The 24,222-nt window shown below is 38.6% G+C and overlaps 1 protein-coding gene across 1 annotated transcript; it reads left to right on the plus strand.

Moving 5' to 3' along the window:
• The first annotated feature begins 397 nt into the window (after positions 1-397).
• On the plus strand, positions 398-22,412 carry LOC145068259 (uncharacterized). The gene is made up of 3 exons (XM_079015215.1): positions 398-591; positions 21,459-21,982; positions 22,072-22,412. The coding sequence occupies exons 1-3, from the start codon at positions 398-400 to the stop codon at positions 22,410-22,412; spliced, it is 1,059 nt and encodes a 352-aa protein (XP_078871341.1).
• The last annotated feature ends 1,810 nt before the right edge of the window (positions 22,413-24,222 follow it).

Raw genomic sequence — 24,222 nt, forward strand, 5'->3', positions numbered from 1 at the left:
TTAATACGGAATCGTAAGTGTCACAATTAATCAAGAAATCAAAACTAAACTTGCCCTATATCGAAATGAAGGTATCACAAATAAGAACACAAATAGGTAATCATTAGTCCGTTTTGATTATATTTAGAGTCCGAAATTCGTGCTCAAAAATGAGAAAAAACAATTTGTGAAAGTTAGTAAAACCAATTTTTCAACATTCTTTGTATCAATTCGCTTCAATGGAGTTGTGAATCGGCCGTCCACCATGGGCGGAGCCACCTATGAGTCAGGGTAGGCCCCTGCCCACCCTCAAAAATTCAATTATATATATATATATATATATATATATATATATATATATATATATATATATATATAACACCCTAAACAATTTTTGGCTTTGCCCATGCTTTCAACGATGGCATATTTCTTGGCTATTGATTTGAAATCCATTGTTTCTTCTACAATTTTCATGTTAATACTAAAAGTTGGGACAAGTTTTAAACAAAGAAAAGAATGGAATCAGGATGAAAAAAATGTAGGAAATATGGAGAAAGGGAAGAGAGAAAGGGAATGGGAGATTGATTTTCAAAATAGAATTAGAAGTAGATTGTAATACCCACAATTTAGTGTTAGAATTTATGACTATTAAGTGTGAAATTTTCATCAAAAGAAGTAAGCTTGAGATGTTTAATTGTATAATTGTGGGTTGATTAATTATAAATAGATAATGAATACAATATAAAATTTAGTTAAGGTATGACGGGAATTTGGAAAACATTGTTATTTTTTCACTTAAAAGTTGAGACTTTAATTGTTATAAAGGATGAATTTTGATTACATAGCATAACTACCAAATTCTATCGGGAGTATATTGAATATAAAGTAGACCATTTGGAAAATATTGACTTAAATACAAGTTTTGGGCATCTCCAGGTGTTGGACTGGTCCATGTTATGAGTATATCTATGTGGTGGAGTTGTCTAATTGTATTTAAGCTAAAGGTGCACAAATTGGTGCGTTTTTTCAAGTTAAACAAGTTAACACCGCTTTAAGCCTAAATCAGTACGGTCTCAAACCGATTCTTCAGTGATCTTAAGTAAACCAATTCGCAAACCAGTTCGTATAAACCGGTTCATAAAAAAACAATTGCATTTGGGCTTTACTTCATTTGGTTTTTGTTTTTTGGTTGGTCTATTTCATTTTTTTAAAAAGAAACAGTAGGCTTAAGCCTTAAAGAACAGTAGGCATAAATTTCCAAAATGATCTATTTTTTTTTTATATTGAAAATACATAAAACATTCAACTAATACATCCACATAAAACATATAACATCTTGGTTGTGGTCGGTATTTGTAGTCGTAGTCATTATTGTTTGAATTTAGTCCTCACCTATCAAATGGTTGCAAGTGAAGTTCCATAGAGCACCTATGTCCCAAATCGGACCTTACCAAAGGGCATTCGTATCGTCATAAAACTTCATATAATTATGATATTGAGAATTTTCTAGAACTATAAATTTTTTTATCATTTGTTTGAAAGCATCTTTTACAAATTCAATGCAAAATAGTCCATCTTGCACAACCGAATTAATGATATATGCAACACATCGATTATGAGAAAAACATCGTTCGAAATTGGTTTATATAAAAGTTTGATTTGTCCAACTATGACAGATATCGTTCGATTTAAATGTTTGATTTGAGTTTATTTTTTATTATTTTTTTTTATTGTTTTTTTATATTGACAATAGATATTCATTAGTCTAAATCTTATAGGGAAATCTCCAAAAAAGTCCAAATATTTAGAGTCGGTTTATGAAATAGTCTCAAATTATTATTATTATTATTATTACTATTATTATTATTATTATTATTATAATAATAATAATAATAATAATTATTATTATTATTATTATTATTATTATTATTATTATTATTTCACAAAAAATCCTAAAACTGGTAAAAGGTTGCATTCTGACATTTTTTCTTGGTTCAGTTGATAACAAATTAACTTGTAACTATTTCTTAAACTAATCCAAAATACTAAGACTTTCCTATAAAAACCAAAATATTATGACCACTTCGTAAACTGTTCCAAAATATACATGAAAAACGTTTATATATTTTTACACCTTAAGAAACGTTGTCAAAGCACTTTTTTCATTTAAATGTGTGGTTATATAACTTTAAAAACATTTTTATACATGTAAACATAGGTTTTTTATACATTATTAAACATTTTTATACATGTAAATATAAGTTTTTGATGATACGAAGATTGTGTGCGCTTATGTGAACACGGTGATGGGTTTTATAAGTTACAAAAACTTTGTGGTTGTGAAATTTCACTTAACACTTAAGGGCACATACAACCTAATGAATCTATGTTATAACACTTTGAATGTAACATACAATAAAGAACAAAATAACATAAACCCTAATTGGAACTATAGTATAATCAAAATACGTTAAAAATAACAAGACCCTAATTGAAACTGTTGAGATTATAAGATTTGATCACCACGAATAAAGGCTCGGATACCAGCTGTAACACCGTAAAAATTAAAACAATTTTTCACATTTGAAAAACACATTTTAATTAAAACCATTCATTCATAAAATGTCATAACATCATGTTTTTAAATCACAAATGTCTCCCAAGATCAAAATACATCCAATCTCATATGTGTGTACGAATCAAGCCGGCGCCTTCCCGCAGTCATCACTGGTACTTTAAACACATAACACTGAACATTGTAAGCATAAGCTTAGTGAGTTCCCCAAAATACCACACTAATCACATAATAGCCACTCGAGGCTGTAACTCTGTTGACCCTCTGGTCAATGTGTCTCAGTGGAGCCCTCCAGCCCTAACTCTCTGTGGGCCCTCTGGCCCTAACTCTAGGGACCCGAAAGTCCCAACTCTTTAACTCTGAATCATGCATATCACATATCACATAAATCACAACACATAATAACATGCAATCACACTGGCATATAACTCGATAATACTCTGTCTCTTAACTCTATTACCACACTAGGTAAAGCATAGTGAGAAGACTCACCTCGGGTATCTCAGTAAATCTCTAACTCGGTAACGCTAGCCTAGCCTCCGCCTACGTCCATATTTTAGATCTGACCCCTTCTAAGCCCCTTAATCCATATAGTTGATGACTTTCAGCCTTTGCATGGCTGAACAAGTCACTAACTCCCAAAATGATCCAGCCTTCAACTCTAGAAGGCTTAAAACACATGCATGACTCCAAAGTAACATCCAATATGGGAACTTTATGGCTCTACATAACTAATTGTTGGATTAATGTCTAAGTCCATAACTACAATTGGTAAGGCTTGACCCGACCCGGCATGGTCCATTTGGGTTGCATGGCATCATGCATTTGGATAGACTAAAATGAGAGAAATAACACTTAAGGTTTGTTAATATATTATAAGTTCTAATATATTAATAAGGTTATTTAATTAGTATTGATCAATAATTAATTTGGAATTAATTAAGTGATCAAAAGGAGACTAATTAAATATATGGGTTGATTGTGTAAATCATTCATTCTAATATATGTGGGCTTGTGATCCAAGATTCCTTATGTTGGACTAAGTCCATGGGGTGACCCATGGATACTCCATGGAGGTTAAAATCCATGGAGCATAAGGAATGGGTAAAGTCATGAGTTACACGGTGTAACCCTAATAGCCACCATATAAAAGAATCCCGTGGCTCAAGAAATCGTGTACTATGTGTGTGTGAGGGCTAAACGATTTCATGGAGTGTTCAAGTTTCTCTCAAGTTATTCCAAGTGTATTTGGTGTTGTGTGAACCATTTGAGGTGTCACACTTGGGGAACTAGGCACTCAAGCTTCATGAAGACTTTCTACATAAAGAGGTATGTATTTTATCTTGTTATATTCATTGTTTTGTATGCTAGATTAGGATAATAACTTGGATGTTCATAATTGCATGTATAATAGAGAAAACATAGATCCAAGGTATTTAGGGTTGCATGTACACTTAGGAGTGTTAGAATGCTCAAAACTCAACAGTGGTATCAGAGCCACGGGTTGTTTTCTGTTATATTGATGCAAATATTTTATTTTCAAAGTTGAAAAAAAGGAAAAAAAAAAACATGAAGTTTGTCAAATTTTAAGATAATTACTTGTTCTTGTGAAAAACTAATTATTTGTAAAATTTGAATAATTTGCTTTATGAGTTGAATTAGGTCAAATTTAATAAAAGATAAAATGATATGATTATTTTATTAGTTTTAAAAGTTTGATCTAAAGAGTTTTATTTTTTGAAACCTCCATAAGTTATGGATATGAAAAGGTTTTAAAAAAAATTGATTCAAAGTTTTTATGGAGTAACAAAATTTGGTGTTAATGTTTTAAACGATTCCATAACTTAATAATAAGTTATGGATCAAGAAAAGTTTTTTGTGTTACCTTGTTTTATGAGTGAATTTAGATTAATGAATAAAATTATGTAATAGTTGGTTTTAATCCAAATTAATCTAAAAGAAGTTCATAAAATGTGTTTATGTAACTTATAAGTCACATTTATGAATCTTAAAACTCATAAAAGTTGCCATAGGTTACAAAATGAAGAGTCTTTTTCCTCATTAAATTGTTTTATGACTCCATAACCTGTCCACAAGTTATGGATGTTCAAGAGTCACTTCATTAATGTTAATTTTAATTAAACTCATAAGTTATGAAAATCCAAGAGTTTTGAATAGTTTCAAAACTTTCCCTCAAGTTTTGGAATTTGTAAAGTTTTCCCCATGAATACTTTAATTCCAAGTTAGCCCTTAGAATTTTAAAAGTTAAAATTCAACCCTTATACTTTATAATATTATAAGTTAATAATATTTATATATATGTATAAGAGTAAAGTCAGTATTACCGTTAGTAGGCCTCATTCACGAAGCCGGTCTATAAGGAGGGTATAAGGATACTGCCTATAAAATGGCAGTTTAATGGGTGTCCACTCTCACCCACCGCTTCCTTGACCGGTGGAGGGTCGTTAGCCAAACGGGTAGGACAAGGACTAGAATTCTCCCTTCATTAAAAGTATTAATGATAAATACTAAGTAACTAAACTCTTATAAATACCCAATCTTAGTTACTTAGGAAAATGTGAATAAGGTGCTAATCCATGAAATTACACTTTGCACTTTGTTTAAGTCGGTTAGTGGAGCGTGTGTGGTTAACCGGCACACTAACTCGTATTTAACAAGGTAGGGAAAAGGTAACTTAATGTTTATCATAGTATCGATGGAGCGTGTGTTGTTAACCGGCACATCGATTGAGGGGTAAACACTTAAGGGTACCAAGTAATTTGCATGGTTACTTCACACCTTGTTTTCTGATCCTCGGCATCCCTGTCACAAAACCTGAAGGGCACACTCGAGATTGAAACATGCCATTGAAAAGTTCAATGAATCTCAAAAGATCTAGGAGTTTCAAAAACCAATTAAAAACTAATAATACATTTCGTTTATCTTGGTGCAAATTGGTGAATCGTCATTCACCTACCTTTGAATATTTTATAGCTTGGATTACGGCATCCCTCTTCTAAGTTATAAAATAGTTTGTTGGGTATTGGCTTTAATATTTCATATTGGGTGTCATATTAAGGATTTTAAATCAACTATCTTGAATATCTACCAAAAAGATGTCTGGTTTAGACATTTATGATCTTCCTAAATCTCTTGAAACAAGCTTTCCTAAATGAAGATGATGTCCCATGGAAATCATACTTCTTTCACCTCCTCCAATTATTATCCCTAACCCACAAGTTCTTGAAAATTTTAAGGTCACTCAAGCCCTATTGGGAAGCAAAGGTCTATGTGTGATCACATCTTGGAGATGTAGTCACATATTGACAAGCCAGGAGAGTTGGGTGTCAAAGTGTTGAGAAAGTTGGTGCCTCAACTACTTTCTAAGTCACATAGTGAGTTCCTTTGGGACTCCTATGAAACAGACTAAGACAAGACCCTTAATGATCTTATCTATTTGCTAAGATCAACTTCCGAAAACTTGTGGACATTGACAATAATGACATTGGATATCCAGTAAAGCTCTCTCTTTCCAATGGGAAGGGATCGGCCATAGTCAACTCGGTTGACAAAATGGTAAAGAGAGAGGCTAAGTCTGAGATAGTCTCATTATCAAGGGTCCATAGGTAACTATTTCCAAAGGAAGGGGCATTGGTTGCGGAGCTGCCAAATTTACCTAAGGATGTTAAAGTCAATAAGTTTGGCTCTACTTCAGGTGAAGTCCATTGTCTAACTCTATTAAGTGCATGCTGATTCTGATCACGAAGATGGATTTCAATCGCATGGTTCGGTGATCAGAATTTTGGGCTATTACTTAAGAGTTATGATATTTATATTGCTTAGGAATAGATAACAACAAGGTTTTCATATGGATTGTAAGGATAAGTTTCCCGCAAAGTTTTAAAATAAAAAGAAAAAGGTTTTGATTTTATTTATTTTAAGTATCCTTACAATGGCATTTATGAAAAGTTGTTTCTTATAAGATTCCACTGATAGAAATATTGGAAAGTGAATTTGATTCTTTCATTTATGGTAGTGTCTAAATTTACCAAATAAAGAAAGATTCTCATCATAGAAGTTTCAGTTAGATAGAAACTTGGAATCATGCAAGTTGTATAACATGATGAATGAGAACTTTCAAGCATTGAAAAAAATTAAGACTAACTACTTGTTCACATGGATGTGTGAGTCAAGTGAAGGACTAAGGGATCGAGTACACATTCTTGTGCACTGGTCAAGTCCACCACAAAAGATCGATAAAACTATTCATCATGGTTTACTAAAGCTCGGTAAATATGATTATACTTACAAGCTTAAGTGTAACTCTGAGACATTGGAAAAGGTTCCAATGTATGGTAGAGCGAATAAGAAGAATCAAATTAGGCAGAAGGATAAAAGTTTCTCAAATCTGAAAAGATAGGAGAGTACTTTAGTATCAGTTTTGTGATCTTCTTAATCATTAAGAAACCATAGCACAATTAGTTCTCTAAGGAAATCTTAGTGCATTCTTATGACCAAGAAGAGGAATCTAGAATTGTTGAAATGGTTAAATCAAGAAGATGAGTCATACTTCGTTCCAATACAAGTCTTAGAGTCATACTCCAAGATTGTAATTTGAGTGACATGTCTTAAAGAAGGTTTAAAACACTTGTAAAATGTAAGAGTAAAAGTTTCCTACTCTTGTACATTTGAAATTGGTAAGTTGTGATGTTTTGGATAAAACAAAGACCAACTAAGGCCAATTATGTGAAGTGTTTGTCTTAATTAGAATCCGCATTATCTCTTGGATGTTTGACAAGGGAGTCTTATAGGTCAAGAGGACAGTGGGAGTCTTAAAAGTCTTGAAAGTCTCAAGAACTAATCAAGAATAAAACCTGAAGTTCTTCACTAGCACACGACGTGAGGTTTATAACCTATCATGTTGACATATTTTGTGCCCATTCCAGTTAAAGTTGGCTTTGCATATGAGTTTTTAGAGTTCTCAATTGGTTGCACAACAACTTGGAAGCAATGACAGGCCCTTGAGCTGCCAGGTGGCAAGAAATTAAGACTGAGTTCAATCCATATGAGTTTGGATTTGTCATTATCCTTGTCTTGTGATTATGGTTTTGACAAATTCATATGTGTAGGAACTCATACACCATAAAAATCTAAGTGTCATAAGGTTTCTCTCCGATTCATGAAAATGATGGTGAGGAAACACTTTCACTAAGTAGATTTTAGCTAGATAGCAATTGCGATATATGCATTCTCAAAGCCATTAGTAGAGCGTGTGTGGTTAACCAGCACACTAACCTGGACTTGTGAGAAGTGGCAAAAAGGTCTAACCATTATGATTACGACATCCCTCTTCATAATTGTTTAGACACACCTATGAGCTATCTAAGGGAAGGTGTATGATTTTGATAAAGTTTTATCAAAACAATCTAGTATCAGAAATCTGAACTTTGGTAAGAAAGTCAGCTGATTTCTGAGTACATGTCAAAGGTAGTGGGAGCATAAGTGTCATGCTAATAATCATCATGTTAGTGGGAGCATGATAATTACGATAAGTATTGCAAGTTACTATGTTAATTATAGAAAAAAAAAGGTTTCAATTGGGAAAGAGTTGTTTTGCTATAAATAAGGGAGAGTAAATTATACTTCATCTCAAATCTAAAAGCTTAGATTGAGGTTTTAATCGTATTTAGTCAAGGATATATATATATATATATATATATATATATATATATATATATATATATATATATATGAATTTCATGTTGGAATGGCTCAACATAAGAAAATTCTGTAAATGGGTCCATTATTTGCGTTCTAAAATTCAATTATGATTATGGCATCCCTTTTCATAATCTGAATTATGAGAAACTGGAAAATAGAAATGGAAATGTTATAGCAAAAGACTGGTTTAGTCTTTATGTGAGACATCATGAAAAAAAATCATGTCCCATATGCTTCGGATATAGGATCGATTACATGTGCTATATTCATCCTTTTTAAAATTTTCTAAATGCCTGGGGCATTAAGAAGGGAAAAGGTCTAGAATTGGATATGACTAAAAGGATTAATCAATTGTCGAGGACAATCTAAGGTTCACCAAAGATTGGGTGCTCAAGGACAGTTGGAAGTATAGTGATAATTCTGGAAGGACCATATTGACATAATCTGTAGGGAGGCAATTCTTGTTCAGAAGTGATAGTCAAAATGAATCTGGAAATGTTTCAATGTTAGAATTTTCAATCTATGTAAGATTAAGGAAACTTAATGCAAGAAGGATGTTTCCAAGGAGTTGATCTCCTTTGGAATACTTTGTAATGTTTGTTGTCAAATCCTTGTGACTTTGTGCATAATCATTACAAGAGGATCAATGCATATAAGTTTAGAATCTAACAGATTTCAGTAAATCTCATGAATTTGGAATTTTTGCATTTGCAGTAAGGATTTGGGACTGTGAAAAGAGGATCATTGGAGTTATGTTCAATTGATCTATTTCACAAAGTAAAGATCATAGACAAACATAGTATGCATACTTGGTGTATGACATGACTAGTGTTTAGAAAACATAGTATACATGCTTAGAGCATGTGGCAACTATTGTTTTAAATTCAAGAATAAAGTTGATAGCTGAAACAATATACAATGAATAATGTGTAATCATATGGTGATAAATAAAAGGTGTTTTATTTATGTTCATAGGTTTGGATACCATATTGGATTCAATTATTCTTGTGTTTCATTTTGCATGTTTTGACTTCCAGAATAAACTAGGTTATTCTTCCGGAATGACTAAGTTATTCAAACCATCCACAGTCGGTCATATGTTGGAAGTAGATATGAATCAAGACTGTCATGGGTTGGCTTGTAGTGGTCTAAGATGTTGGACAAAGTGCTACAACACTCATGAGTGATCATAAGTTTTGAGTATTGGATTCAACACACGCTCATTGGAATCACTTCATGGATTTTATCACGAGTGATCATGAGACGATAATATATTATATTTTTCAAAACCTAGATATATGAGTTATTACTATGAGTTGGTTGTACATTGATTGCACGAAAACGCATTTGGTAACTCGGTGTTATAAAACGTGCCTTTGTGTATGATTCAACAAGTAGTAGAACAAGCCATATGAGTCGAAGTTTATCCATTCCTTTTACCTTCGGGAAAAAAGCGATATATGTGGGCCCATCGATGATTTGATGATGACAAATGGAAGTGCTCGGTCGGGCCTGGACTGATTTGATTTGTTCAATTAGTCAATCGTTATAAATCGGAAATCGGGAAACAACAAATGGACAGAGAGAATGATTATAATCCATGTCTCAATCCATATGATATCTAGAATGGAGGAATATATGATCCCTTATCTAATGGACAAGTCATTGACAAAGGTCAGAGTTCATCTACAAGGTCAAAGTTCGATAGAAGCTTTTGAGAGCTACGATTGCCAGTCAGTTCTTGAAGTCATACGCAATAATAGTTTTAGACTTATCCAAGTGGGAGACTGTTGGATGAATGTCTAAGTCCATAACTATAATTGGTAAGACTTGACCCGACCCGGCATGGTCCATTTGGGTTACATGGCATCATGCATTTGGATAGACTAAATGAGAGAAATAACACTTAAGGTTTGTTAATATATTATAATTTTTAATATATTAATAAGGTTATTTAATTAGTATTGATCAACAATTAATTTGGAATTAATTAAGTGATCAAAAGGAGAGTAATTAAATATATGGGTTGATTGTTTAAATCATTCATTCTTATATATGTGGGCTTGTGATCCTAGATTCCTTATATTGGACTAAGTCCATGGGGTGACCCATGGATACTCCATGGAGGTTAAAATCCATGGAGCATAAGGAATGGGTAAAGTCATGACTTACATGGTGTAACCCTAATAGCCACCATATAAAAGAATCCCATGGCTCAAGAAATCGTGCACTATGTGTGTGTGTGTGAGGGCTAAACGATTTCATGGAGTGTTCAAGTTTCTCTCAAGTTATTCCAAGTGTATTTGGTGTTGTGTGAACCATTTAAGGTGTCACACTTGGGGCACTAGGCACTCAAGCTTCATGAAGACTTTCTACATAAAGAGGTATGTATTCTATCTTGTTATATTCATTGTTTTGTATCCAAGATTAGGATAATACCTTAGATGTTCATAATTGCATGTATAATAGAGAAAACATAGATCCAAGGTATTTAGGGTTGCATGTACACTTAGGAGTGTTAGAATGCTCAAAACTCAACACTAATAACAGTGAAAAGGGACAGATCTCGGACCATGGAACATTTTACACTCATAAAGTCTCCACCTTTGGGGTTTTTAGCTCTAAAAGGACACATACAACAACAACCAAAAGAAGAGGAAAGTTTTGAACTTTATACCTACAAGAGTAGCTCTTTCCTCTGTAGATCTCAGATCCAAAATGGCACCTCAAGCTTTAGCCTCGAAGATCTCCTTTCCTCATTCTTCACCAAGCCACTAAAGCACCAACAAGCTCAAATCAACACTCTCTCACTCTAAGAACGATGGGGCTCTCTTTTTGGGTTTCACTCACTGATATGGAGGCTAAGGAATGAGCCATAACACCCTTTAAATAGTGCACAAGGAGGATTAGGGTTTTTGCACCTAGGCCGGGTACGCCCGGCGTAACTCTAGGTACGCCCAGCGTACCTTGGCGACTCCGCGTCCAAATTAAGCGCGTGAGTACGCGCAACGTACCCCTCTGGTACGCCTAGCGTACTCACTTGCTACACATCCTCCACTCAAGGTCTAAACATGACAATTCAATAAAGAACAAGGATGAAAGAAATGCACCTGAATCTCCGGGTGTTACAATTCTCCCCCACTAGAACTAGACTTCGCCCTCGAAGTCTCATTCCTCAAACAACTCTGGATGCTGGCCTCGCATCTCCGACTCTGACTCCCAAGTCATCTCGGACCCCTTCCGATGTTGCCACTGAACCAAAACCAAAGGTAACTCCTTGTTCCTCAAAACTTTGATCTTCCGATCTCTGATTGCCATCGGTCTCTCAGCATAATTTAGGCTCACATTCACCTGAATATCCTCCAATGGTACCACTGCCGACTCATCGGCTGTACACTTCTGCAATTGCGACACGTGGAAAGTGTCATGGATCTGACCTAACTCTGCAAGTAGCTCCAACCGGTAGGCTACCCTTCCTACCCTTGCAACCACCCGAAAAGGACCGATATAATGGGGACCCAACTTGCCCCTCTTCCTGAATCGGATCACTCCTTTCCAAGGAGAGACCTTCAGGAGAACAAGGTCGCCGACCTGGAACTCGAGCTCGGACCAGCGCCTGTCCGCATAACTCTTCTAACGACTCTGAGCGGTCAATAACCTCTGCCTGACCTACTGTATCTGCTCAGTCGTCTGCAGCACAATCTCCGTACTACTCATAACACGCTGCCCGACCTCTCCCCAGCAAATTGGTGTCCGACACCTCCTCCCATACAACAGCTCAAAGGGTGGCATACCAATGCTCGAATGATGGCTGTTGTTGTAGGAAAACTCTGCCAAGGGCAAATACATGTCCCAACTCCCCCCGAAATCCACCACACATGCCCGGAGCATGTCCTCGAGCGTCTGAATCGTCCGCTCACTCTGTCCGTCAGTCTGGGGGTGATATGCGGTACTAAAATGCAGCCTAGTACCCAACTCCTCGTGAAACTTCTTCCAGAATCTGGAAGTGAAACGTACATCTCGGTCTGAGACAATCGATATCGGCACTCCATGCCATGATACCACTTCCCTCACGTACATCTCTGCTAACCTCTCTACGGAAGAGCTCTCACTGATAGCAAGGAAGTGAGCGCTCTTTGTCAACTTGTCCACAATCACCCAAATTGCATCGACTCCCCTAGCAGTCCTTGGCAATTTGGTGATAAATCCATCGTAATTTGTTCCCACTTCCATTCAGGAACCTCCAACGGCTGCAACTTACCATGAGGTCTCTGGTGCTCAGCCTTAACCCTACGGCAGGTTAAGCACCTCTCAACAAACCACGTGACATCCCTCTTCATACAGGGCCACCAATACTCTCTCCTCAGATCAAAATACATCTTAGTGGCCCCAGGATGGATCGAGAATTTCGACCGATGAGCCTCTTCCATCAAAATGGTATGCTTCCCTCCCACAAATGGTACCCAGATATGCCCTTGAAATGTCATAAGCCCCCGACGATCAGTAACAAACTCCGATACCAACCCAACAACTCGCTCTTTCTTCTGCATCTCAGGCTGCACAGCCTCAGCCTATGCCCCACGAATGGTGTCCAACACTGGAGCTATCACGGTCAATCTCAAACATACATCTCGCAACGGGGTGCTCTCCGCCCTGCGGCTCAGTGTATCGGCTACAACATTAGCCTTGCCCGGGTGGTACAGGATCTCACAATCATAATCCTTGACCACGTCCAACCAACTCCTCTGTCGCATGTTTAGGTTGGGCTGATCCATCAAATACTTCAGGCTCTTGTGGTCCGTGTATATCGTACACCGAACCCCGTACAGATAGTGACGCCAAATCTTGAGGGCGAACACCACCGCCCCCAACTCAAGATCGTGGGTGGGATACCTCGACTCATGAGGATTCAGCTGCCTCGATGCGTATGCTATCACATGCCCTCTCTGCATTAGCACCGCTCCCAATCCCAAGATCGACGCATCACAATACACCACAAAGTCCTCCATCCCCTCCGGGAGGGCTAACACCGGGGCTTCACATAACCTCTGGCGAAGCGTCTCAAAGGAGGTATGCTGCTCTGGTCCCCACGAAAAAGCGACACCCTTCCAGGTTAACCTGGTGAGTGGCACGACGATCTTGGAGAAATCCCTAATAAATCTCCGATAATAGCCTGCCAGCCCCAAGAAACTCCTGATCTCAAACGGTGTCCTCGGCACCTCCCAACTAATCACTGCCTCCACTTTCGCCGGGTCGACCAAAATCCCCTTCTGGTTAACAAGGTGCCCTAGGAACTGGACCTCTCGCAACCAGAAATCACACTTGGAGAATTTGGCATAAAGCCTCTCCGATCTCAGAACTCTGAGGATCTCCCTCAGATGCTCCTCATGCTACTCTCTGGATCTCGAATACACCAAAATATCGTCGATGAACACGATCACCGACCGATCCAACATCGACCTGCACACTCTGTTCATGAGATCCATGAACACTGCCGGGTCATTGGTGAGTCCGAAAGGCATCACCACAAACTCATAATGCCCATAACGAGTCCTGAACGCTGTCTTCTGGATATCCTCATCTCGCACCCTTACCTGATGATACCCCGATCTCAAATTGATCTTGGAGAACCAAGATGCTCCCTGCAACTGATCGAACAAATCATCGATCCTTGGCAACGGGTAACGGTTCTTGACCGTCAGCTTGTTCAACTCCGGGTAATCAATGCACATCCGGTGTGAACCATCCTTCTTCTTGACAAAAAGGATAGGCGCTCCCCATGGTAAGCTGCTCGGCCAAATAAACCCCTTTCCCAACAGCTCCTGAAGCTGCGAGGATAACTCTTGCATCTCTGGAGGTGCAAGGCGATAGGGCACCTTGGCAATAGGCACAGCCCCCGGAACTAAATCGATACTGAACTCCACTTGCCTCATGGGAGGCACACCCGAAAACTCCTATGAAAATACATCCGGGAACTCACGCACTATCGGAACCTCCTCAACTGACCCTAGTCTCTCTGAATCAACCCGCGTATCCATCACATACGCCACAAAGCCCTTACAGCCCTGCTGTAGACACTGCCTCACTCTAGCGACCGAACAAAACGCTGACACAGAACGTGTACCCTCGCCGTACACTGTAAGAACTCCCCCACTAGGATCTCGTATGGTCACCAGCTGTCGCTCGCAGTCGATAATCGCACCGAATCTGCTCAACCAGTCCATGCCCACAATGACACAGACATCACCCATCGCAATAGGAACCAAATCAATCGGGAACTTAACACCGAAAAACTCGAATATGCACCCACGGATCACCTCCGTGGCATATATCACCCTCTCGTCAGCTATGGAAACTCTCAGAGGCCGACTCAATGCCTCACGACTAACACTGATATGCTGACTAAAAGCCAAAGATACAAAAGACCAACTCGCACCCGAGTCAAATAACACCAAGGCAGGTATAGAATTCACAAGAAAAGTACCTACGCATAACATAATATAAGCACAATATCTCAACATCAAAATAAATACACGAAAGAATACATACCAGCCACGAAATCGGGCGCTGTGCGGACCTCTTCCGCGGTAAACTGAAAGGCTCTCCCTCGTGCCCTCGGCGCCTCAGCCTTCACTGGCCTACTCTCGGTAGCTCTGATGGTGGCAGGGGAAGATCCCTGAGGTGCTCCCTGTGCTGATCCCCACAACTACGGACACTCTGCCTTCTGGTGTCCGGTCTGGTTGCAGTGAAAACATAATGCAAACCCCTTGGGGCAGTCCTTGGCCATATGCCCCTCCTTGCCACATTTGTAGCAAGACCCTACTCTGCACACTCCGTCGTGGCTCTTGCCGCACTTGCCCCAAGTGCGGCCCCTATGGCTCCCTGATCTCGAATCGGCAGGCTTGGCCCGCTTGGCTACCGGCTGAGACTGCACCGGTCGCCGATCCCTCCCCTAAGACTCAGCCTCCTCCCTAGCCTGAGTCTCCTGCTCTATCTCCCTCTTCCATGCATTTGCCTGAAGCTCGGCAAACGTCCGGTACGTCGATTTCGCCACGAACTCATGTATGTCCCTCATTAGAATGCTCAAATATCGACTCATACGTGCCTGCTCGAAGGACAAGTGCTTTGGGCAAAACATCGCCCTCTCATGAAACATCCTCGTAATCACCATAACAGACTCAGTACCCTGCTTGAGGGTCAGAAACTCCTGGGCCAAACGCTCCCTCTCCACCTGGGGAACATACTCATCTCGGAACATAGGAGTGAACCTCTCCCAGGTCACTGCTGCAAGCTCAGCAAGCGTATAATGCGCCGTCACAAATTTCCACCAGTCCTTCGCTCCCAAGCGAAGCTGGTTCAGCGCGAATTAGACTCTCAAATGCTCAGGAGATGAGCAAGTAAAGAAACACCCATCTATGTTTGAAATCCATCTCATCTCCGCAATCGGGTCCTAGGTCCCGTCAAACTCCGGTGGTTTTGTGTTGCTGAACTCTCAGAACAGCAACGCATCACCACCCTGCGGCCTCGTCGCAGCTATAGCTGCAGTAGCTGCAGCAACAGCAGCCTCAGAAAGAGCAGCGTACTTCTCATCAAATGTCTCTATCAACGTGGTCTTGATAGACCCGGACATCTTTGGTATCTCTGCACTGATGGCCGCAGCCACCTCCTCCTGGATGATCCTACGGATCTCCTCATCCCTCGTATCACTGGTCCCTGGCGTGTAGCGAGTCCCAACCATGATATCTCTCTCTGAAATACAATACAAGAATAATATTAGGGACTCGCTCGAGTATACTCACACTCGAGCACTCCATCCTACTTGTTCCTTGGTACTCCAAGGATTCTTACTTGGACTGTGCACTGACCCGGTGTCTTCGGTAGTACGGGCCCAATACTACCGTCCACACCGCATCAGCATCCACCCCAAGTCCTCCTCCCAGAGTCCCAAATCCCAAGCACTCTACTCTCTCTAATCATATGATACTCGCAAACAGATCTCTCACAATCTCCTCGCTGCTACCTAACCACTCTGAAATATTCATAGCAGCAAGACTCCTAGACTCAGGCATCATATATCAGGCCACTCTAGTCCTAAAAAGAATACCTAGTCTACTCTAGCATGCATATCATAGCTCATCAGATAACATATCACATCATATCTCATAACACTTATAATAATGGTATTTTGGGAAATCACCGTTCGGGCGCTGGCTGTTCGTACACACGACTCTGCTCTGTTTGTCTCGCAAGTTCTTCTTTTGAAAACTTGTTTTATTATCAAAATTTTCTCAAATCCTTGGTTTGAGTTCAGATACGCCCGAAGGTGCACCTGAATCCCTCAAACCTAGGCTTTGATACCAACTTATAACACCGTAAAAATTAAAACAATTTTTCACATTTGAAAAACACATTTTAATTAAAACCATTCATTCATAAAATGTCATAACATCATGTTTTTAAATCACAAATGTCTCCCAAGATCAAAATACATCCAATCTCATATGTGTGTATGAATCAAGCCGGCGCCTTCCTGCAGTCATCACTGGTACCTGAAACACATAACACTGAACACTGTAAGCATAAGCTTAGTGAGTTCCCCAAAATACCACACTAATCACATAATAACCACTCGAGGCAGTAACTCTGTTGACCATCTGGTCAATGTGTCTCAGTGGGGCCCTCCAGCCCCAACTCTCTGTGGGCCCTCTGGCCCTAACTCTAGGGACCCGAAAGTCCCAACTCTGTAACTCTGAATCATGCATATCACATATCACATAAATCACAACACATAATAAGATGCAATCACACTGGCATATAACTCTATAATACTCTGTCTCTTAACTCTATTACCACACTACGTAAAGTATAGTGAGAAGACTCACCTCGGGTATCTCAGTAAATCTCTGACTCGGTAACGCTGGTCTAGCCTCTGCCTAACCATATGAAAATAATACTCTATTTAATATAACCTTCAAAGGCTAGACTATGTTCTCTTATGACACTCTCAGAAGGGTAAAAGACCATTTTACCCCTCTCATAACTCAAAGGCCCCACATTAGACCATACCCTAAAAGTCACCCAAAAGTTAACTCTCCGGGTTACGCTACGCATACCAAATGTGTATGCTGGGCGTACCCGGCTGCACCACAGAATCGGGGAGCGCCACCCAGTACGCGACGCACACTAAGGATTACACCCGACGTACTCCCCTGCTTCAGCCCATTTGCTCTTGAGGTCTTAAACATTTAAGACCTACGTCCATATTTTAGATCTGACCCCTTCTAAGCCCCTTAATCCATAAAGTTGATGACTTTAAGCCTTTGCATGGCTGAACAAGTCACTAACTCCCAAAATGATCCAACCGTCAACTCTATAAGGCTTAAAACACAGGCATGACTCCAAAGTAACATCCAAGATGGGAACTTTATGGCTCTACATCACTAATAACACTGAAAAGGGACAGATCTCGGACCATGGAGCACTTTACACTCATAAAGTCTCCACCTTTGGGGTTTTTAGCCCTAAAAGGACACATACAACAAGAACCAAAAGAAGAGGAAAGTTTTGAACTTTATACCTCCAAGAGTAGCTCTTTCCTCTGTAGATCTCAGATCCAAAATGGCACCTCAAGCTTTAGCCTCCAAGATCTCCTTTCCTCCTTCTTCACCAAGCCACTAAAGCACCAACAAGCTCAAATCAACACTCTCTCACTCTAAGAACGATGGGGCTCTCTTTTAGGGTTTCACTCACTGATATGGAGGCAAAGGAATGAGCCATAACACCCTTTAAAAAGTGCACAAGGAGGATTAGGGTTTTTGCACCTGGGCTGGGTACGCCCGGCGTAACTCTAGGTACGCCTAGCGTACCTTGGCAACTCCACGTCCAAATTAAGCGCGTGAGTATGCGCAGCGTACCCCTATGGTACGCCCAGTGTACTCACTTGCTACACTTCCTCCACTCAAGGACTAAACATGAAAATTCAATAAAGAACAAGGATGAAAGAAATGCACCTGAATCTCAGGGTGTTACACCAGTTACTGTGTGACAAATATATAAATTAAAGGTATAAGATGCGGATATATAAAGATTGAGAATTGCGGAATAAATATAAATATGAAAGCTATAAATGACTGAAAGCTATAATAATATAAATACCTATACTTAAATGACGTAAAGCAATAAATAATATAAATGACTGTTTTTAAATGACGTAAAGGTATAAGTAATATAAATGACCGTATTTAAATGATGCAAAGCTATAAGTAATATAAATGATTGTATTTAAATGACCTAAAGCTATAATAAAATATATAAATATATAAATATATATCAAGTAGATTCGTCAATGAATAGACTTAATTGGTTTAGAACTGGATTGATGGAACGACTGGTCTATTAAGTAGATTCGTTAAATAAATGATTGAACTGGCTTAGGGTTGGACTGGATCTTAATAAACTGTGTCTTTATTGGTTCATAGTTCAATCCGGTGTTTGATAAGTAACACAAAGTTCATTTTCATGTAAAATGGGTTGTTTACAAAACAATGCAAAGTACATGGGTCATGTATTTGTATACGGGTATAAGGTGTTTTGAGGAGATTTGATGAGGTTGGAGTGGGTATTTAGAGGGTAGTAGGGGGTGGAATAAGGTTGTAGTTTTGGTGGTGTAAGGCAGCAATGATGGTGATGTTGAAGGAGCTTTTGGTGGTGCTGAGTGTAGATTTTCGGAGTAGATCTCTCTGGATAGACAATTCTCTCTCCCGTCTCTTTGGGTTTTCCCATGGTCAAAATTGTCCATGAAAATTCCTAGATGTAGGTAAGGTTATGAAGAATTTGTGGTGAAAATCACCCTAGTAGAATCTTGGCTGAGTGGTTCCCAGTTTTTTTATTTTCTGAATTGAAGATTTTGAAGTCGGAAGCAGAAATCTCTCTGGATAGCCAATTCTCTCTCACGTCTCTTTGTGGGTTTCCCTAGGTCAAAATCATCCAATAAAATTCCTAGATGTAGGTAAGGTTCTGAAGAATTTGTGGTGAAAGTCTCGCTAGTCGTATCTTGGTTGTGTTGTGTCCACTTTTTTATTTTCTCACTTGCAGATTCTGATCTCGAAAAACAACAAGGTGGTGATGGTTGAGGTGATTTAAAAGGGTTTTTGGAGATGGTTTAAGGAGGGTATTTGGAGGGTGTTTGGAGAGTATTTTGAGGTTGGAAGGAGTTTGATAGAAGGTGATGATGGTGGTGAAGATGATGATCTTAAAGTTTGATGAAGAACATTTGATGAAGATGGTTGATGGTGTTCTTCATTTACCTTGTTGATCTTGGTGTTCTTCAGGTTTAGAGTGGGTTTGTTTGGTGATGTTGCTGGAGGTATTACAAAGGAAAAATGAACACACACATACTTACAATACATACACTAGTATATACATATGGAAACAAAATATCTTCTAGCTTCAATGATCAAAGAAATGGGGAAGTAGTAGCTAGTTTGCAAGTTGTAGTAGGAAAAACGTGGCATGGATTTGCTTCCTAATCTCATTTGCTTGGTTGACTATTTCACACAAATATTATATATATATATATATATATATATATATATATATATATATATATATATATATATATATATATATAAATTTGAAACTCTTCAGTCGCACAACTAAATTTTCTTATCTTTGCGTTTTCCTTCATTCACGTATATTCGTATTTTCCGTTTGATCACGAATTCATGCAACCTGAAATAACTGATAATATTTGTTAGATAATATAAAAACAGTTCGTCTTATTTCAGTGTTGGTCACATACAAAAACATTTTTCAACAATTTCCCCCTTTGTGATCATTGCTGGAATAAGGACATATATGATTTAATCATATTGATAGTTTAACTTTTGAAGATTCAAGATAAAAGATTTGTCAACAGATACATAAAACCATAGTAATTGATTTGAAAGTTTGTGACTTGGTTTATCATATCTTATGTAAAAGATTTTCAAAAATTTGATTCCGAATCAAAGTCTCGGGTTCCTTTATCAAAGGGTAGCCATATATGTGTCTAAAGAAATTTCCTATGATTTTATAGCATTATTAATGACGACAAGTAGTCTAACAGGTCAATTCAGACGAACGCTCATAGGTATAGATCACACTTCACTTGGATGTTTGGTTGTTCTGACAACAGAACAAGTAAATGATCACTAAAAATGAGTGATATCTCTCTTTGACGACTCACAGTCATATTGGAGGTGTTCAGCTATGCTTTTCCTTTAAAGTCACTTAGTCTCATTATTAGATAATCAATCGCATCAGACTTGTTTTGGCATTACTCAGCGAGTTTCTTCATTCATGCCATTAATGTTCACTCTCTCTCCGTCGGAAAATACATGTAGAGGGGTTTAGCAATTTTCATAGTGCAGTTTGCGACTAAGAATCTTCAGTGGTGAAGGCTACAGTATATATATATATATATATATATATATATATACACTATGTATGTTTTGAGGCCCGTGCTAAGCACGACCTATGGAGGGTAATATTGACATTTCGTTCACCATTATTGAAAAAATCTTTGAAGAAATTAAAATACATTGCTATTATGGGTGAAGAGTTTTATGTACATTGCCTTTAATAGTAAAGAAAAAAATGTGTTATTGGTAAAGAAATGAAAGTACATTACTATTAAAGTTAAGAAATTGAGATTAGATCGTCTTTAAAAAGTACGTGCGATTAGAGGTCAAATATACAACTCAATCGGTAGATGTTTTGGTGTGCAAAGTAAAGGTGAACATGAAACGGTGTAGAACAATGGTACATTGCGTCAGTCTTTAGGCAGTTTACATGGCGTTATAGGAACATTATGAATCGGTGGATGTTTATATTTGCTCTCGATACGTTGGAGGGTCATGCTAAGCACGACCCACGAAGGGTAATTTGGACATTTTCTTCACTATTGTGTCAAGACAATTACAAATAAAGTATGATGCCATAATACACACATAGTTATCAAAAGAAACTCTTTGAGAAAGTACAATGCATTAAAAAGTAAAAAAAATATATATTTGAAATGAAAATTATATTAATCAAAAAGCTTTATAAAACTAAATGAGGCCGATAATCAAATTCTGGCCGAGGTTGTGGGTGGAAGGGGTGATTGCAACTATAAGCAATGAAGCATATCACTGAATGTAAGGGGTGTGGGTGAAGACGAGAAGGTGAATTGGGTAAAAAGGTTGAAGACTCATCACAAAGCTACTTTTGTTGGGTTACAAGAAACTCAGATTTCTGACTTCACAAATATCAATGTAAAAGGATGTTGGGATTCAAATGATTATGATTATGATCGTGTCGACTCCAATGGGCGATCCGGAGGTATCATCTCCATATGGGATACCAAGGTCTTTCAAAAATTAGAGGTGCTAAAGAACCGTCACTTTCTTGTTGTAATTGGTAAATGTAAGAATATCGCGGAAAACCTGAACATGGTTAATGTCTATGGTCCGCAATCCTTGTCGGATAAAAAGCAGTTATGGAAAGAACTAATAGAAATAAAAAATGAAAAGCCAGGAATGTGGGTTATGTTTAGGGATTTTAATGTTGTTAGAAATCCAGGTGAGAGATGTAACTCAAAGTTTTGCCCTTCCAGTGCTCTTGCCTTTAACAGATTCATTCAGGAGGCGGATTTAAAGGAATTCAACATGGGTGGGGAAAATATACGTTTATAAGTCGCGCGGATGCTAAACTCAGTAAGCTTGACAAATTTTTGGTTTGTTCAAGATATCTCAATTATTTTCCCCTCTGTGTAGTGACGGCCCACCCGAGGGAGTTATCAGACCACAGCCCTATCACGCTACTTACTGCTGTAACTGACTTTGGGCCGATTCCGTTTAAACTATTCAATTCATGGTTATTAAGTGAGGATTTTGATCAGGTTGTAATTGATGCTTGGAACCGGTTTGTGGGATATGGTACTCCAGATATGTATTTGGCTGCCAAGTTAAGATTTTTAAAGGATTCTGTTAAGAAATGGAGGAAAGATGTGAGCCAAAAAGAAGGGAAGGAACTTACAGAAGCAAAGAATATGGTTAGGGATTTAGAGAAGCTTGCGGAATCCAGACCACTCACTGCTGGGGAGGTGAATAATTAGAACATTGGGTTAAAAAGGATAATGGAGCTAAAGCGGTTGAAGGCTATGGATTTAAAACAGAAAGCAAGAATTAAATGGATAGTTGATGGGGACAAAAATAGTACTTTTTTTCATGGTTACATCAACAGCAAATACAAATACAGGAGGAATTTTCTGCATGGTATTACAATTAATGGGCGTTGGACTTCCGACGTTAATGAGATTAAAGAGGAAGTTTATAAATTCTACGAGAAGAAATTCACCGAAGATCATGTTTCTAGACCTAAACTCGTCAACCCGATGTTCAAAACTATCTCAATGATGGACGCCATCAGAATTGAATCTCCATTTAGTATGGAGGAGGTCAAAGCTGCTATTTGGCAATGTGGTAGCGAGAAATCCCCAGGCCCCGATGGTTTCACTTTCAAGTTTTTTAAAAAATTCTGGAACATTATTAAATAAGACGTGGTGAATTTTGTGAGGCATTTTGAAGAGTTTGGATCACTATCTCGTGGGTGTAACTCGTCCTTCATCACGCTTGCTCCTAAGTCTAAGGACCCACTGTCATTGAATGATTTTCGTCCGATAAGCCTGATTGGATGTCTAAGTAAGATTATAAGCAAGTTACTTTCCACTCGTATGAGGACTATCATTGGTGGGATAATCGATGATGTCCAGTCGGCATATGTGGAAGGGCGGTGTATACTTGACGGTGGGAGCCAATATGAATCTCATAAGAAATTGGAAGCCCATAATTATGAAATTCCAATCCAAACTTTCTCTATGGAAGGCAAAAACCCTCTCATTTGGTGGCAGATTAACGTTAATAAAGTCAGTTCTGGGTAATTTGCCCACCTACTACTTATCATTATTTAAGGCCCCGAAAGGTGTAATAGACGAGATGGAGAACTTTCTTATGGGGTGGCTGTGATGATCGAAATAAGATACACTGGGTATCTTGGGATAATGTCAGGGCGGACAAAAGTGACGGTGGATTGGGTGTAGGATCGATACAATCTTTAAACTATGGGTTACTTGTGAAATGGTGGTGGCGGTTAAAAAACGAAAAAAACTCTCTTTGGGCCTGGATAATCCATGGGATCCACAATCTGTCGAATAAGCCCTTTGATTACTTATCTCGACAGATGGGCAGTGGGGTGTGGATCAACATTGGGCGTATTAAAGAGGACCTGTTAAAGTACGGTCTGGGAGTTCACGACTTGTTTAAACAAGTGATAAAGGGCGGAAAGGAAACATTATTCTGGTATGACCCATGGGCAGGTTCTGGGATCTTAAAAGACAAATTTCCTCACCTGTTTGAGCTTGAAACTAGGAAAAGGTGTTCTATGCTGACCGAATTTTAGGAGCAACCATCTCTTGGAATTGGAAGTATCGCCCTCCTGATGTTGGACTAGGTCCGGATGTGCAAGCACTAACTAGTGACATCTCTAGTATTCGTTTAACTCCGGGAGGTGATCAATGTAGGTCTCTGTTAACAGGTGATGGTTCGTACACAGTAAGATCAATTAGGAAGGTTAGTGACAAACTTCCTACCTCTATTACGGGCACAACGATAATACAGTGGTATAAGGTGGTCCCAATAAAGGTGTCATGTTTCGTATGGAGAGCTGTTCAAGGTAGAATACCCGTAGCAACTGCTCTGGAGAGGCGAGGTATTAAGGTGAATTCATTGTGGTGCAACGTATGTATTGGTCAACAGGAAAGTGTAGATCATGTTCTCATCGATTGCCCGTTCGCGTCCAGAATTAGAAGCAATATCATGAGTTGTTGTGGTGTAACGATGGATCACAGGTTAATAAGGAACACTGGA

The sequence above is a fragment of the Lactuca serriola genome, chromosome 8 (assembly GCF_051521515.1).
Source record: "Lactuca serriola cultivar US96UC23 chromosome 8, Lser_US96UC23_V15, whole genome shotgun sequence".
In the NCBI taxonomy this organism is placed as follows: Eukaryota; Viridiplantae; Streptophyta; class Magnoliopsida; order Asterales; family Asteraceae; genus Lactuca; species Lactuca serriola.

Bases quoted from the DNA above. Each gene is read 5' to 3' on its own strand.
- LOC145068259 (XM_079015215.1), top strand. From the start codon at position 398: ATGGCATATTTCTTGGCTATTGATTTGAAATCCATTGTTTCTTCTACA. The intron at 592-21,458 runs GTAATACCCACA...ACTGAATGTAAG, and splicing joins AATAGAATTAGAAGTAGATT to GGGTGTGGGTGAAGACGAGA. The intron at 21,983-22,071 runs GTTTATAAGTCG...CCCTCTGTGTAG, and splicing joins CATGGGTGGGGAAAATATAC to TGACGGCCCACCCGAGGGAG.